This window comes from Nerophis ophidion, linkage group LG08 (genome assembly GCF_033978795.1).
Source record: "Nerophis ophidion isolate RoL-2023_Sa linkage group LG08, RoL_Noph_v1.0, whole genome shotgun sequence".
Lineage (NCBI taxonomy): Eukaryota > Metazoa > Chordata > Actinopteri > Syngnathiformes > Syngnathidae > Nerophis > Nerophis ophidion.
Genome location: NC_084618.1, coordinates 57,441,828 through 57,460,662, shown reverse-complemented (window position 1 = coordinate 57,460,662; position 18,835 = coordinate 57,441,828). Strand labels below are relative to the sequence as shown.

The 18,835-nt window shown below is 37.5% G+C and overlaps 1 protein-coding gene across 1 annotated transcript; it reads left to right on the top strand.

Annotated features, from left to right (window-relative positions):
• Positions 1-196: 196 nt before the first annotated feature.
• On the top strand, positions 197-8,355 carry msrb1b (methionine sulfoxide reductase B1b). The gene is made up of 4 exons (XM_061909051.1): positions 197-337; positions 1,644-1,786; positions 2,878-2,995; positions 5,609-8,355. The coding sequence occupies exons 1-4, from the start codon at positions 283-285 to the stop codon at positions 5,623-5,625; spliced, it is 333 nt and encodes a 110-aa protein (XP_061765035.1). The 5' UTR covers positions 197-282; the 3' UTR covers positions 5,626-8,355.
• The last annotated feature ends 10,480 nt before the right edge of the window (positions 8,356-18,835 follow it).

Here is an 18,835-nt window from a genome sequence, read left to right as displayed (position 1 = left end):
GTGTTTGGGAAAATTGTCTAAATCCTTTTGAAAATAAAGACACACAGTTAGTAAAAATGTGTGTAAGCCAATGGAAAAAACTGTAACCTGTTCCCTTCAGTAGTGGTAGTTCTGAGGTAGTCAAACGCTGCCATCTAGCGCCCACTAAAATAATTGCGGCGGGCGGAGCTCCCGTTTAGTCTCGCGAGAGGAGGCAAAAACGGAAAGGCGATCTCACTGTTGACAGTCAGTCATCACCAGTCTCCCTGGTAATTATTGGGGATCACATCCATCACACACAGCATGTCTTTCTGTCGTTTTTTCGGCGGTGAGGTCTACAAGGATCACTTTAAACCAGGTGAGTCTGTAACAACGTTACGAAATCACCTGAGAGGTTAGGTAACCTGTGGACAGGATTAAGCAACCTAAGGTAATTAACATGGTTTATTTTAGGCCTGGCATATATGTTTATTATTATTAGGTTGTGTTGCGTCCTTTTGCGAGTCAGTAAGTAGACACCAATATATGGATATTGAAATAACGTTTTTATATATCAATTGATCAATCAATGATTATTTATATAGCCCTAAATCACTAGTGTCTCAAAGGGCTACACAAACCACAACATAAACCACAACGACATCCTCGGTAGAGCCCACATAAGGGCAAGGAAAACTCACACCCAGTGGGACTCACACCCAGTGGGATGTCGCTGACAATGATGACTATGAGAAACCTTGGAGAAGACCGCATATGTGGGCAACCCCGCCCCCAGGGGACCGAAAGCAATGGATGTCGAGCGTATCCAACATGATACAGTTAAAGTTCAATCCATAGTGGATCCAACACAACCGTGAGAGTCCAGTCCAAAGTGGATCCAACACAGCAGAGAGAGTCCCGTCCACAGTGGAGCCAGCAGGAAACCATCCCAAGCAGAGGCGGATGAGCAGTGCAGGGATGTCCCCAACCGATACACAGACAAGCGGTCCATCCTGGGTCCCGGCTCTGTACAAGCGGTCCATCCTGGGTCCCGACTCAGGACAGCCAGCACCTCATCCATGGCCACCGTACCCGACCCCCTCCAGTGGGACAGAGGAGAAAAAGAAAAGAAACGGCAGATCAAGTGGTCTAAAAAGGGAGTCTATTTAAAGGCTAGAGTATACAAATTAGTTTTAAACTTAAATGTTTCTACTGAGGTAGCATCTCGAACTGTTGCCGGGAGGGCATTCCAGAGTACTGGACCCCGAACGGAAAACGCTCTATAGCCCGCAGACTTTTTTTGTCTCTGGGAATCACTAATAAGCCGGAGTCCTTTGAACGCAGATTTCTTCCCGGGACATATGGTACAATACAATCAGCAAGATAGGCTGGAGCTAGACCGTGTAGTATTTTATACGTAAGTAGTAAAACCTTAAAGTCACATCTTAAGTGCACAGGAAGCCAGTGCAGGTGAGCCAGTACAGGCGTAATGTGATCAAACTTTCTTGTTCTTGTCAAAAGTCTAGCAGCCGCATTTTGTACCAACTGTAATCTTTTAATGCTAGACATGGGGAGACCCGAAAATAATACGTTACAGCAATCAAGGCGAGACGTAACAAACCCATGGATAATGATCTCAGCATATATATATAGTGACTCTGGTCTAAATGAGATGTTCTCCACAGGTGTGTACGTGTGCTCCAACTGTAACCATCCACTCTTCTCAAGTCGGTCCAAGTTTGCCCACTCATCCCCATGGCCCGCTTTCACCGAGACCGTCCGGGAGGACAGTGTGACCAAGCTGATGGAGACGCTCACAGCCTTTAAGGTCAGCGAAGTCATCAAAAGTACTCCCATCCATGACTTCACAAGTACAGGAGGTGGGAATTGATCGCGTTATTTCGGTTCAGTTTCACTTTATTTGGAACATGCATCAATGTAATGCATCACACATTTCCAGTTGTTTCATTACAGCACGGCCGAAAAGGAGTAGGAAAAAGCTGAGCTTGTTTAATCATACCCCTTTTCATACCATAGCAATTTTATCATATTTTGTTGTTCTCTGTCACAAAACAGTGAACAAATAAATAATAAACTAATAATACACTATAGTAAGTAAACAAATATTAAATGCATAAATGATCTTTGTCTCAATAAAAAAAACACACAAAAAAAGCAAACAAAACAAACAAAAAAAAGGTTTCAAGATATTCATCATAATTCTTGTTTTGTGTACTTTGTGAACACTTGTATTTTGAACAGTCTCTTAAACTGAATCTTTGTCTGATTTCTTTGGTTAATCTATTCAATAATGAAATTCCACATACTGATATGCAAAAGATTTTAAGTGTTGTGTGAGCATACATATGTTTTAAATTAGATTTTCCCCAAAGGTTATTTTTCTCCTCTTATTGAGAAGAATTGTTGTACATTCTTGGGTAACAAGTTATAGTTTGCTTTGCACATAATTTTAGCTGTTTGCAAATGCAACAAATTGTTGAATTTAAATATTTGTGATTTAATAATTAAAATGATTTGTATGTTCTCTATATCCAACATTATGTATTATTCTAATTGATCTTTTTTGTAACACAGTTAGTGAATGAAGCGCACATTTGTAGTTGTTTCCCTATATTTCTGCACAATAACTCAGACATGAAGTGATTTTTGGACCAAAACATGTTTTGCTTTATTCATTATTGATGTGTTTCTTGCTACTTTATGTTGTATATTTTTACATGAGATTTCCAATTCATTTTACCATGTATTATTACACCCAAAAATGTGTTTTCTTTTACCCTTCCAATGTCTACTCCATCTATTTGTATTTGTGTTTGACTTTCTCTTCTACTGTTGCCAAATTGCATTATTTTAGTTTTACTGAGATTCAAAGATATTCTGTTTTTGTCAAACCTGTAGGTTCTGTGTGGTAAGTGCGGCCAAGGCCTGGGCCATGAATTTTTTAACGGCGGGCCGGAGGAGGGCGTGTCACGATTTTGAATATTCAGTCACTCGCTCAAGTTTGTCCCAAGCAAAGGTAAGACAAGTACATTAAAGCACACTTACAACCATATTACTACACTCAGCAATTACACTCTTTAAGGACTTTTGGAATATATTTGTTCAAGCATGCCATTACACTGAATTGGTTCCATTTGCTTGTAATCTCTCCAAATAAACGTACATTTCTGTAATTTTTCAAATCTCAACCATATAATACACATATTTAACTACTCAATATATGTATTGGCCCATCTCAGGCACAGTTTTCTATGTACGAGGTTTAAATGAAAAATACTTTATGTCTCATTTGAGTAACATCACCGAACGTAACAGGAGTGAGTTTTTAGCATAGACTGAGCAAATACATAAAATGATTTATGCTAATTGCTTGTTCATTCTAGAGCAGTGGTTCTCAAATGGGGATACGCGTACCCCTGGGGGTACTTGAAGGTATGCTAAAGGATACGTGAGATTTAAAAAAAATATATTCTAAAAATAGCAGTAATTCAAAAATCCTTTATAAATAAATGTATTGAATTCTACTTCAACAAAATATGAATGTAAGTTCATAAACTGTGAAATCAAATGCAACAATGCAATATTCAGTGTTGACAGCTGGATTTTTTGTGGACATGTTCCATAAATATTGATGTTGGACTTCTTTTTCTGTGAAGAAATGTTTAGAATTAAGTTGATGAATCCAGATGGATCTCTAATACAATCCCCAAAGAGGGCACTTTAAGTTGATGATTACTTCTATGTGTAAAAATCTTTATTTATAATTGAATCACTTGTTCATTTTTCAACAAGGTTTGAATTATTTGTATTTATTTTTTCCAAATAGTTCCAGAAAGACCACTACAAATGAGCAATATTTTGCACTATTATACAATTGAATAAATCAGAAACTGATGACATAGTGCTGTATTTTACTTCTTTATCTCTTTTTTTCAACCAAAAATGCTTTGCTCTGATTAGGGGGTACTTGAATTTAAAAAAATTTCACAGGGGGTACATCACTGAAAAAAGGTTGGGAACCACTGTTCTAGAGATTAACTAAAGATATTAGTATAAGTCACAGTACTTTGCCTGTGGTAAATACAATATTTTAGATTATTCATCAAACTGCAAGGTTCCTTGACAGTAAAATTATATTTTATCACTTTTTATATTACAATTTCAAAGTATGTATATTCGTCAATATGCTGGGTGTGATTACCCTTTTCCAGTGTTTTACTCCGTTAAATATAGCATTTTAAACCTAATATAGCTTTAAAACAACCTTTTAAACCTGGTTTAGTTTCCTTATGGTATTGTTATTGCCCTGTTTTAAACGTGGGTTGTAAATGCAACACACGTTTGTTCTGCAGTGCATAACTAAGATGCTTGAAGGGTAAATAATAAACCTGAATCATACAGAACTATAAATTCATCCACCATCACTTTAGGCCTCCCATGGCCTGCAGAGGATATGAATGAGGCAACTTCCTGTGGACACATGAATTGTAAAAGTAGTCAACATATTCAGTGGGGTTAATGTGGGACAGAGCTCAAGTGTTAATTTTTACTAAAAAACATTTATTTTATTTTTAAAGGGAAATAAAATAGTGTTTTGGGGATAAGAAGTAATATAAATATGATAACATGATATTTTACAATAAAAAGATTGGTTGAAAGCACACTTTTTAATAATTTTTAAACTATTATTTTTAATTATTAGTATCCCTACTATTATTTTCACTATTTTAGGTTTTTATTGACCAATAATTTATTATTCATATTTAATTGTTTATGTATGTTTTAAACTACATTTTAGAAAAAAAAACAAAAAACATTTGTAATGTTTTTCTTACTCTCCATGCCTCAAAGGTTGTGCTTATTTGTGTTGCAACTTGGCCGATGCATGAAACATGCTATATGAATAAAGTTTGATTGATCAGTTGATCATAGTTCATGGTTAAGTCACATTTTAGGAAGTAGGGCTAGGCAGCAAATGCTATTTTCCAGTGTTCAAAGTAGTTGAAATTGATATTTTACATTAGATGTATTAAATATGCAATCACATCAGTGCACAGGATGTGTGTGTGTGTGTGTGTGTGTGTGTGTGTGTGTGTGTGTGTGTGTGTGTGTGTGTGTGTGTGTGTGTGTGTGTGTGCGTGTGTGTGTGTGTATATATATATATACATATATATATATATATATATATATATATGTTTGTGTGTGTGTGTGCGTGTGTGTGTGTGTGTGTGTGTGTGTGTGTGTGTGTGTGTGTGTGTATGTATATGTATGTATACAATTGCTGGAAAATAGCGTTTGCGGCCTATCCTTTCTCAAATTTGACGTAACTATGAAATATAATCATGTCAATCACACATATGGAAACGAGGGTTGTATAATCACTGGATACATATAACAATTTAATAATTTTTTTTTTCTTTTTACATTTTTTTTCTTTCCATGATGGCACGTGAGGCACTGCCTTACCTGCCTCCACGTCACTGTGGATATATATATATATATATATATATATATATATATATATACTGTATATCATAATTCCATGTATGAATTTCCCAGACATGACATTGTGGTTGGTAATAATAGGTTATCATAATATTGATTATGTTCTATATTTTCTTCTTCCCAGGCAAGGACAAGAAATAAAGAGTGAGTTTCAACAAGTCCAGAGACTGCGGGTATCCATGTGGAGAGTATGATGCGGCTAAGAGAAAGTCCTGAGAAGGACATCTTGTCTGTTGAAGTATCTCACATTACATTCTGTATTACCCTTCATGTTTAAGAACAGTATTTATTAGTAATAATATAGATTGTATGCTGATATAAGTCGGCCACATGATCTTTGCACTTACAATCTGCACATTGCGCATGTTATAATATTGAATAATGCTAATGGGTAATAAAATGCAAGAATGTTGGTGTTGTTTGCTGAGTATTCACTAGAGGGAGCTGTTCTCTTGTGTTGTCACTTCATCTTCTCTCTCTAAGCAGACTTGTGTGAGTGATGGAGGCAGCATCTTGTATAAGACACACCACTGTACACTTACTTACACGCTTCATCAGCCGTCCACGTTTTTGTGATGACATGTGAACGTCGGTTGGTTGAGTGGCGTGTTCTGGCGCAGCTGCAGGCCGCATTCCTGGTGGCGGCGGCTTGGCGGTGGCGACGAAGTTTTGAGGAGAAGCTGGGCAGCCTCGTTATAGAGACTAGAGAGCAAAGGCTGTGATTATACAGGCAACACGCACTCGTACTTAAACACATGAACAAGTGTTGGCTGTATTCTTGGATAGGGCACACTCGAGCCGCGACTTTTGAAGTTTTGTTTACGCTCTTGTAGTTTATTCACACAAAGTGCACTCAAGTGGTCTTCCCGCCGACACATTTCGGTGTTGCCCATAACTTGCCCTTACATAGCACAAATGCCCAAGGTGGTCATTATGTTTGTGCATACAACAACTTCAATTTATGTGTACAAGTAGACATTGAAGGTGTGTCTTGCTGACAGCGCTTGTGTTGTTGTTGCATGGGTTAGGATTTGTGATAGATTAACTACTGAAAAGAGAGGCTTCATCACTTATCATGTCTTCAAGGGCCCAACACTAAATAGAATCATCCAACAGAATGTCCTTACTGCAAAAAGGTATTAGCATAATAGAAACGCCATATTTACTCTACAAGGGGAATGTAGTAAATTATCCTTTGACTACAAAGTCACTTAGAAGAGAGTAGACCTCACATAAACAGGTTATTATTTTTAAATACTTACACCATTTACCTTGTGTGGCCATTTTTTTTGTTGTACTCTCTCAAAATAAACTTGAATGTATGTATTTTTTAACTATCGCGAAATATAACCTTAGAGCAAAATCTAATTTAAAACATTTGTGTGCTGTTATAACACTTAAAACCTTTAGTATATCAGTATGTGGAATTACATTATGGAATGTATTAACCAAAGCAATCAAACAAAGCACCAATATGATTCAGTTCAAAGGCCTACTGAAATGAGATTTTCTTATTTAAACAGGGATAAGCAGGTCCATTTTATGTGTCATACTTGATCATTTCGCGATATTGCCATATTTTTACTGAAAGGATTTAATAGAGAACATCGACGATAAACTTCGCAACTTTTGGTGCTGATAAAAAAGCCTTGCCTTTACCGGAAGACGCAGACGATGACGTCACAAGGGTGAGGGCTCCTCACGTCCTCACATTGTTTATAATGGGAGCCTCCAGCAGCAAGTGCTATTCGGACCGAGAAAACGACAATTTCCCCATTAATTTGAGCGAGGATGAGAGATTTTTGGATGATGATATTGATAACGAAGGACTACAAAAAAATAAAAAGGTGATTGCATTGGGACGGATTCATATGTTTTTAGACACATTTACTAGGATAATTGGGAAATCCTTTATCTTTCTATTGTGTTGCTAGTGTTTTAGTGAGATTGAATAGTACCTGATAGTCAGAGGGGTGTGTCCACGGGTGTCTTGAGGCCAGTGTCTGAGAAAAGTCACGGCAGATACAAGGACGGCGCAAATTCCACTGATCTCCGGTAAGAAGCGACTTTTTAACACAATTTTCTCACCGAAACCTGCCGGTTGACAAGTGGTCGGGAACCATGTTCGCTTGACCGCTCTGATCCATAGTAAAGCTTCACCTCCGGAAATTTTAAACAAGGAATCACTGTGTGTTTGTGTGGCTAAAGGCTAAAGCTTCCCAACTCCATCTTTGTACTTTGACTTCTCCATTATTAATTGAACAAACTGCAAAAGATTCAGCAACACAGATGTCCAGAATACTGTTTAATTTGCGCGATGAAAAGAGACGACTTTTAGCCGCAAATGGTGCTGCGCTAATATGTCCTGACAGTCCGTGACGTCACGCGCATGCGTCATCATTCCGCGATGTTTTCAACAAAAACTCCGCGGGAAATTTAAAATTGCAATTTAGTAAACTAAACCGGCCGTATTGGCATGTGTTGCAATGTTAATATTTCATCATTGATATATAAACTATCAGACTGCGTGGTCGGTAGTAGTGGGTTTCAGTAGGCCTTTAAGAGACTGTTCAAACTACAAGTGTTCACAGAGTACACAGAACAAGAATTATGATGAACATCTTGAACCTTTTTTTTCTTTTTTTTAATTGAGACAAAGAGTATTTATGTATTTAATATTTGTTTGCTTACAATGGTATATTATTTATTTATTTGTTCACTGTTATGTTACAGAAAACAAGGAAATAGGATACAATTGCTATGGTATGAAAAGGGGTAGGATTAAATTAGCTCAGCTTCTTCCTACTGGAATTGTGTGATGCATTACATTGTATCGTATGCATGTTCCAAATAAACTGAAACTGAACTGAACTGAACCCTCAATCTGATTATCCACATATTTGGGGCTGCAACAATTCATTGATAAAGTTGATTAGGAAAAAAAAAAAGCTTTGTATGGTGCATCCAGAAAGTATTCACAATGCTTCACTTTTTCCACATTTTGTCACGTCGCATCCTTATTACCATTTTGAATAAATACATTTCTGTCCGCAAAAATCTATGGACAATACCACATAATGACTGGATATTATGTAACTTCGATTAATCGTTTAATGAGTGTAAGTAATGCCATGTGATACAATCCAGACCACATGAAGTGCCCGGAACTTTAAGTGGACGGGTTCCGTAGGGACGCTGAAATAGAGTGCACATGAGAGCGCGCGCGTAATACACACATGTTAAACGGGCAATTTCAATGCTGATGATGTGCATTTAATGGGAAATAAATATGGTTATGCTAAGCAGAGTAGTCTCTGTTTATGCCAAGGGTGTCAAACTCATTTTAGATTATGAGCTACATGAAGAAAATTCTACTCCCCAGTGGGCCGGACTGGTAAAATCTTGGCACGATAACTTAAAAATAAAGACAACTTCAGATTGTTTTCTTTGTTTAAAAATAGAACAAGCACATTCTGAAAATGTACAAATCACAATGTTGTTGGGTTTTGGTTTTACACTTACATGTTGTGGTCAATAGTTTTCTATCTTTATTTGTCGTTACTTACACTTTCTGAATAAATTATGTGATAATATTCATCAGTCAACTCATTGGCGTTAATTTTCAGTCTATCAAGATACATTTTTTTTTTAATCAAAATCAAATTAAAGGATGTTATTTATGTAGTTTGCTCATTTTCCTCAACTGGTGACTAACATCATGTGGTTGTTTTTGTTTTTTTACGTATGTAGCATAATCTACAAAGATACAGATAATTGCTATTTTTTACATCTTGTGGACACATTTAGAACAGCTGTTTCTTTAATTAAAACATTTCGGCTAATTTTTATACTTAGCAAACTCATCAGATAAGGCCGGATGTTTGACACTTCTGGTTCATGCCAACTATTTTCCCTAAAGTATGCTATAGGGCTATAAAGTCTCATCTTGTCCGATTTTTCAAACAAACTAATCGATAAATTACTTGAGTACTAAAATAATCGATACCTAGCTTTTGGCCTAAATTTATTTAACCACTCAAAAACTGGATTAGCCCATCTCAGGCAACATTGTTTGTACAAGGGTCATATGGCAAAGTGACACGACTGCATGCAACAGGACTGAGTCATTTGTAAGTGTATCAGGCAACGTGGAAGGTCGTGATGATAACTATAAACTTCAACTAGTAGGGAGCGACACGTGAGATAATGCCTGTATGCAATCACATACTGGGTGGTGTAGAATTTGGAGAGGATTGGAACATCTGCAAGGCAGTTATAACATTTATGATTTTACACCAAGAGGTGTCACGTTGACCATGTAGTCTGAATCGCAATTCTGTCATGATGTTAACATGTTTCCCATGCTTACATTTAAATGTAAACATGGGAAACAATCCTGGATCCTCATTTTCAGCTAGATCTTCAAAAAATATAACTTTACGACAGCTATTATTTTGTTTACTCATCCACAATCCTTATGTGAGATTAGAACATTCGTCTTTAGCTTTTCTGTGCATTTTAACCCTTGTGTGGTGTTCGGGTCTGTGAGACCCGTTTTCATTTTTTTATTAAAAGAAAAAGGATACGATTAATTAATTTTTCAAACTGAGACTCACTGACTGGCTCATTTTCTGTGAACAACATATATCAGAATACATATTTAATGACCACACACCATACACCCCCCTACACATTTCTATTACATATAAGATGTCCGGGTCCACTGGACCCAGGGCTAATAAAAGTGTGGAAATTGATGTTCTGTGTACCACACACACACACACACACACACACACACACACACGCACGCACGCACGCACGCACACACACACACACACACACACACACACACACACACACACACACACACACACACACACAGCAGGCCAAGACAGGAGGAGGACAGAGTGTAGGTACACAGAACATCAGAGGGTCAAATGTGCGAGAAAATGAGAGCAGACAGTATCGACAAACAGTGTTGCAACCGTGTGTGGGAACCGCAGGTGCAGAAACACAAAAGAAGAATCCTTGTGGGATGCAGAAAATGGCAGAGAAATTTCCCGTGCATCATTCATATTGTTAATCAGCCAGCGTTTGTGGGTCTGATGGACCCGTTGCATTTGGTGGCTTTTAGTGCCTCACAATCAAACACTTTTATGTTAAAATACTGAACAGATGTTTTTTTGGATAAGGTAAACATTTGTGGTTGAGCAAGGGTTAAAAAAGCTTAGTAAGAGGCGGCTTACAATAATGAGATTCATCATCCCTGCTGATAAGGCGCTCTAAAAAGCTGCCAACAATACTCTAACGCTATAACATTGTTATTGTAAGAGCTAACACAGAGGAACTACTTTTTTGATGCACTGAGACATTGCCTTGCTCATACTGCTACGCCAACCACTATTCGCTAGCGAGAGCTGCCAGAATACGACCTGCCATAAAAAAAGGAAGGCGCTGTATTGTCTCTGAGTTAGGAACAGTTAATGCTAAGTTGTAAATTATACATCTCACCTGTGGAATAGAAGGCTGTGGCATCAAGCCAAGAAAATGGTCACCTTTGAAAATCCACACGCTACCAACTTCATACTTTATGGCTCTCAACTTGGCTCTTACCGAAAGGAATATAGCGTAAGACCATAGCGTAAGACCAATAATCATCAGAGGATTATTCTGAAATTGAGCAGCTCAAGAAGCGCGTAAGTGCCGAAAGATACAGCAATTTCATCCCAGTGAGAGTGGCCATTGTAAGTCACTTTTTTATGTTCTTACTTGAAACGTTACACGCTCTGTGAAATCAATGCGCCTATGTACCAATACCCCATTACCTGCGCACATTACCTGATCGTCTTACCTGCAGGAAAGAAAATCAGGTAATCCTTAAAATGAGCTATATGCTGTAAATAATACATGTTATCAGGAACATGCCTCTTACTATATTACATATAAACTTACAGCATGCATATACAGAGGTTTTTGGCTATTTTAGAATGCTTTACTGGCGACATAGATCATATCCCCAACACATGCATTGTTAATTGCCTTTTTACGAATGCCTTTTTAGAATGCACAGAAAAGGGAAAGACATTTGTATTCTTATCTCACATAAGGACTATGGATGATTGGTAAAATTCAACAAAAAAACCCCCAGTGCAATTCCTCTTTAAAGTTATGTATAACTAAGGATACAATAAAACATTTAGATAAAAAAATAGCCCTTGAAGTGTTAACACAGGTGATTAATGTTAAAGGGGAACATTATCACCATACCTATGTAAGCGTCAATATATACCTTGATGTTGCAGGAAAAAGACCAAATATTTTTTTAACCGATTTCCGAACTCTAAACGGGTGAATTTTGGCGAATTAAACGCTTTTCTATTATTTGCTCTCGGAGCGATGACGTCACAACGTGACGTCACCTATGTAGTCAATCCGCCATTTTCTCAAACACATTATAAACATCGAGTCAAATCAGCTCTGTTATTTTCCGTTTTTTCGACTGTTTTCTGTACCTTGGAGACATCATGCCTCGTCGGTGTGTTGTCAGAGGGTGTAACAACACGATCAGGGACGGATTCAAGTTGATTTACGTAGAGTGTGCACCGATTAGCACGGCATGCTAATCGATGCTAACATGCTATTTAGGCTAGCTGTATGTACATTTGTAGCTAAATTTGCATCCAGCCTTTCCGTCCACCCACATTTAATGCCAAACAAACACTTACCAATCGACGGATTTAAGTTGCTCCAGTGTCACAAGGTGCGAAAGTCCCGATCGTTTGGTCAGCACATTTTTCCAGCGATGCTAAGGCAGACATGGCACATCGATGTATGGATATCCTGCAGATGCATCTCCAACGATAAAGTCAACAAAATCACAAAGGTGAGTTTTGTTGATGCTATTGACTAATGTGCTAATCAGCCATATTTGGTCGCGGCATGACTGCCAGCTAATCGATGCTAACATTCTATTTAGGCTAGGTGAATGTACATCTGTAGCTATATTTGCATCCAGCGTTTCCCTCCACCCACATTTAATGCCAAACAAACACTTACCAATCGACTGATTTACGTTGCTCCAGTGTCACAAGATGCGAAAGTCACGATTTTTTGGTCTGCACATTTTACCGGCGATGCTAAAGCAGACATGGCCGAATACGTCAATAGCTATTCGCTCAATAGCTTCAGTTTCTTTTTTGATTACGTTTTCGTTATCTGCCTCCAAACTCCAACCATCCATTTCAATACATGCGTAATCTGTTGAATCGCTTAATCCGCTGAAATCTGAGTCTGAATCTGAGCTAATGTCACTATATCTTGCTGTGCTATCAGCCATGTTTGTTTGTATTGGCATCACTGGATGACGTCACAGGAAAATGGACGGTGGCTTCACAGATAGCGAAAATCAGGCACTTGAAAGCCTTTTTTCGGAATATTCCATGATGGGTAAAATAAATAAAAAAACTTCGAAAAATAAAATAAGCCACTGGGAACGGATTTTTATTGGTTTTAACCCTTCTGAAATTGTGATAATGTTCCCCTTTAAATGGAATTTGTTTTCCCCGAATTACATGGGTTGCTCATTGAATTACTCCCTAAATCAGGGATGTCAAACTTGTTTTCATTGCCATCAGAGGGCCGCTTGTTACAGCGAATAATGTACCAATTTGCCTCTGGATTTCTTTATTTCATTATTAATGATATACATTGGTTTTAGTAGACTGTTGATTTTACAGTAAAAACTTCACATTTACAAAATGTTACTGTATAATATAGTGTTTTCTACAACATTTTACAGTTAATGGAATAACAGTACCATTGTTTTTTTATTGGTTTGTTTGTGTTTTTTTTTTTTTTGGGGGGGGGGGGGGGGTCTCCACCTTATTGCAGGTAATTAGAGTAACATCCTTCAAAGAGCACAAAATGATGGAAAAGGTTATCAAATGATATATGTAAAGAACCATCCATCCATCCATCTTCTTCCGCTTATCTGAGGTCGGGTCGCGGGGGCAGCAGTCTAAGCAGGGATACCCAGACTTTCCTCTCCCCAGCCACTTCGTCCAGCTCTTCCCGGGGGATCCCGAGGCGTTCCCAGGCCAGCCGGGAGACATAGTCTTCCCAACGTCTCTTGGGTCTTCCCCGTGGCCTCCTATCGGTTGGACGTGCCCTAAACACCTCTCTAGGGAGGCATTCGGATGACAACCTGACCAGATGCCTGAACCACCTCATCTGGCTCCTCTCAATCTGGAGGAACAGCAGCTTTACTTTGAGTTCCTCCCGGATGGCAGAGCTTCTCACCCTATCTCTAAGGTGTGGCCCCGCCACCCGGCGGAGGAAACTCATTTCGGCCGCTTGTACCCATGACCTTGTCCTTTCTGTCATGACCCAAAGCTCATGACCATAGGTGAGGATGGGAATGTAGATCGACCGGTAAAATGAGGGCTTTGCCTTCCGTCTGAGCTCCTTCTTCACCACAACGGATCGATACAGCGTCCGCATTACTGAAGACGCTGCACCGATCCGCCTGTCGATCTCACAATCCACTCTTCCCTCACTCGTGAACAAGACTCCGAGGTACTTAAACTCCTCCACTTGGGGCAGGGTCTCCTCGCCAACCTGGAGATGGCACTCCACCCTTTTCCGGGCGAGAACCATGGACTCGGACTTGGAGGTGCTGATTCTCATTCCGGTCGCTTCACATTCGGCTGCAAACCGATCCAGTGAGAGCTGAAGATCCCGGCCAGATGAAGCCATCAGGACAACATCATCTACAAAAAGCAGAGACCTAATACCGCGGCCACCAAACCGGAACCCCTCAACACCTTGACTGCACCTAGAAATTCTGTATGTAAAGAACATATGTAAAAATGGACAAGTGTAACAGAGGTCAGTACTTAGTTAAAAAAATCACTTTCTGACACCATAAAAGCTCGTGCTGTCGGCTCGGGCTTTTAGCTCGATGCCCAGCGCGCTCTATTCTCACTTTACCCAGGTTTGAGCCCCGGGCTAAAATATAAATCTGAAAATCTGAATTTAATAATGGGCAGGTTAAGCATTAGTATTACGTCTATCCATTCAATCTCAACTACAATCGGACGGAAGGCAGTGTACACCCTGGACAAGTCACCACCTTATCACAGGGCCAACACAGATAGACAACATTCACACTCACATTCACACACTAGGGCCAATTTAGTGTTGCCAATCAATCTATCCCCAGGTGCATGTCTTGGGAGGTGGGAGCAGGCCGGAATACCCGAAGGGAACCCACGCATTCACGAGGAGAAAATGCAAACTCCACACAGAAAGATCTCGAGCCCGGGATTGAACTCAGGACTACTCAGGACCTTCGTATTGTGAGGCACATGCACTAACCACCGTGCTGCCCGCATTTCATCTCCTTTGACCCAAATGAGATAAGATGCTTACTTTAAAATTATCCTATCAATCACAACTGTACCCCAGATTTGAAAAGCAGGTGCGGTGATATCATCGTCAACACGTATGTACGCATACATTACACACATTCTCTCTCAAACAAACATACACATGCATGCACACGCCCACATTCACGCACACACACACACCCACAGACAAGCAACCACACACACACGCACAGTGAAGCTGTTATGTTTAAGTAGTTCAAATGGAACACGCTGGAGGCCAAATGGCATTTTTGTGGTTTACTGCCAGTCAGTCCGACCAACATCTTTGACTATCACTATATGCAACATTGCAGTCAATTGCGCAATATCACTTTTAGACCTCTGCAGTACAATTACATATACAGTATTACTTTTTCTTAAATTGATGCTGTCTCATGAATCAAATTTAAAAATCTAATTTAATTTCAGTTAAATTTACTCTTCTGCCTTAAGAAATAACATGACATTGATGCAAATCTCTATAAAAGATTTAGACTTAGACAACTTTAATGACCCACAAGGGAAATTGTTCCACACAGTAGCTCAGTTACAAAGGATGGAAAGAACAATGCACGTATAAAATAGACTAAAATGTACAGTAGTAGCAATACAACATATAACATACATGTAATATTTACATAATATATGTACAGTACATGACGTACACTGATATATTATACTATACTATACGTTTATATAATATATACAATATATAACATTTACCATGTACAATATTACAGTACAGGATTATATATAGTAATAGGATTATATCTGTTAAGTTTGATGTACATTTCATTACAACGTGTGGATTCCTGTTTGTCCCTAAATGCACCATTTTTCAGGCCGGGACTTGTTTACAGAAAGAAATGGCTGATGTAATTTTGAGATGAATTTGACCAATTTAAGGGTGCTGTTTGCAACTTCCTCACAGTAACATTTTTCAAAGCAAAAAATACAACAAGAGCACCACCTGCTAGTTTATGTTATCATTAGTGGTTTAACAGAACACATTTGTTTGACAATTGTCAATATTTTTCACAATTACAAAGTTGATTTGATAAAAATGTTTACTGGACCGAATTAAATGAATTATACATACACATATATGTATGTGTATATATATATATTTATATATATATATATATATATTAGGGGTGTGGGAGAAAATCGATTCGAATTTGAATCGCGATTCTCACGTTTGCGATTCAGAATCAATTCTCATTTTTTTTAAACTTAAAAAAAAAAAAAAAAATATTATTTTTTTAATCCAACAATCCAACAAAACATACACAGCAATACCATAACAATGCAATCCAATTCCAAAACCAAACCTGACCCAGCAACACTCAGAACTGCAATAAACATAGCAATTTGGAGGAGACACAAACCCGACACAGAACAAACCAAAAGTAGTGAAACAAAAATGAATATTATCAACAACAGTATCAATATTAGTTATAATTTCAGCATAGCAGTGATTAAAAATCCCTCATTGACATTATGATTAGACATTTATAAAAATTAAAAAAAAAAAACAATAGTGTCACAGTAGCTTACACTTGCATTGCATCTCATAAGCTTGACAACACACTGTGTCCAATGTTTTCACAAAGATAAAATAAGTCATATTTTTGGTTCGTTTAACAGTTAACTCAAATTTACGTTATTGCAATCAGTTGATAAAACATTGTCGTTTACGATTATAAAAGTTTTTTACAAAAATCTACAACTCTGCTAGCATGTCAGCAGACTAGGGTAGATCCTGCTAAAATCCTATGTATTGAATGAATACAGAATCGTTTTGAATCGGAAAAATATAGTTTTTGAATCGAGAATCACGTTGAATCGAAAAAATCGATTTATAATCAAATCGCGACCCCAAGAATCGATATTGAATAGAATCAGGGGACACCCAAAAATTTGCAGCCATTTTGATATTTTTCATTTTCAAACCATAACAAAATATATAGATTTTTTACTTTTAGGGCAACCGGGGACCATAAAGGGTCTCATTTATTAAAATGTTAAAAATAAGTGAAATTATTATTTTTTAAATTTATTTAACGATGACAGTAAATCTCTATACCAACTTCAGGCTGATATAAAGTAACAAAAAAAGGTTTTATGCCTCTTCTGTCAAAGACAACCTTGTTTTTTATAGTAAAACTGAAATATGCAGTATTTGGTCATTAAAGCCCTAAAAGATCAATAATGCAGGACACCATTGATTTAAATTATTTTAGATTTTTGAGTAATCACAGTGAAAAGTTAAATAAAATCTCACTAAATATAATTGGGATCCAAAAGGTCCCCCACTTATAAAGTGATAGATTTGTATTAGGTTTTTTCACTTTCAACACTTAAGTTACAAGATCAACTTCAGATATATCTGTCGATTTTACATTTCAACTATTATTTTGTTTGTTTTATGCTCTTTTGTCAAATAAAACATTGACGTATTCATATCGCGACCACACAATATATGCAATCTTTTCCACATAAAACATTATAAAGTGAAATATTTGAAGTAATTGGAGCCTTAAAAAAGGTCAATAACTCAATATATCATAGATTTTTTTTGTGATTGAGCAAAGGCAAAAAAAGAAAAAACAAAGATAGACAAAAGAAAAAAAACTGCCTGCATGGCAGCTTTGTGTCAACAGTGCAACGTTTTCTGGTAAGATTTCAACTCATTCCACTTTTTTTAATGTTTTTATTTTTTATTTTCGCAATAGCATTTCCAGAATGTGTGGTGGGCCGGTAAACAACTAGCTGTGGGCCGCAGATGACCACCGGGCCGCACTTTGGACACCCCTGCTCTAGGCAGTCTCGTGCCCTTCTGTGATGAACCTAACCACTGTAGTAACATCCGACAATTTGATGTTGGAATTGCTCGGATGGATAGGAATACAGTCATAAGTGTATTTTAGAATAAGGAGAAACGATAGAAGAAAGGTAATATTATAATAGATCTATTTGTGCCAGGATAGGATACCGTTATGTACAAGTTTCATTTTTGCATCTTATTGCACATAACTGTGGTGGTGACCCTCGATTAAAGTCAGAAGCAGAGGCGTCACCAGGTTTTAAAAACATGCAGTAACTTAACTCCCAGTGGCTGCACTAATAATAATATAATTATGATAATTATGTATTATTATGATTCATATTAGACATTGGGGATAATCCTATGTGTGTCAGATAATATCTACTTTACATTCTGTATAAAGGAAAACATGACTGATTTGTAATCGTATGTAAGTGAATAATGACAGGGATTTAAATTCGTATTCTGCCACAATATGTTGGCATCAAGTAATAATTGCCAGGGTTAACTACACTGCAAAAAGTCAGTGTTCAAAAACAAGAAAAAAAATACAAAAATTAGGGGTATTTTATTTGGACTTAGCAAAATGATCTGCCAATAGAACAAGAAAATTCGGCTTGTCAAGACTTTCCAAAACAAGTAAAATTAGCTAACCTCAATGAACCCAAAAATACCTTAAAATAAGTATATTCTGACTAGAAACAAGTGCACTTTTATTGGTTTGGTAGAAAGAAAAAGAGACCTTTTTGCTCAATATGTTGAAAAATATTCTTAAAAAAGTAAATGCTAGTGCCATTTTCTTGACATAATGATATGCGCCCGGCATCATGATTTAATTTTTCATGCTTGAAGTAAGACATTATTACTTTAAAAAAGTAGTTTTATACTAGTGAGTGTTAATGACACAGCTTTGCATCAGTTGATATTCTATTTTCAAGCTTGTTTTACTCAATATAGGTCATAAAATCTCAGCAACAAGCTGTAATATCTTACTGATATCATTTAGGACCAAAACCCTTAAAACAAGTAAAACACTCTAACATAAAATCTGCTAAGTGGGAAGAATTATCTAATCAGACAGAAAATAAGAAAATATCAC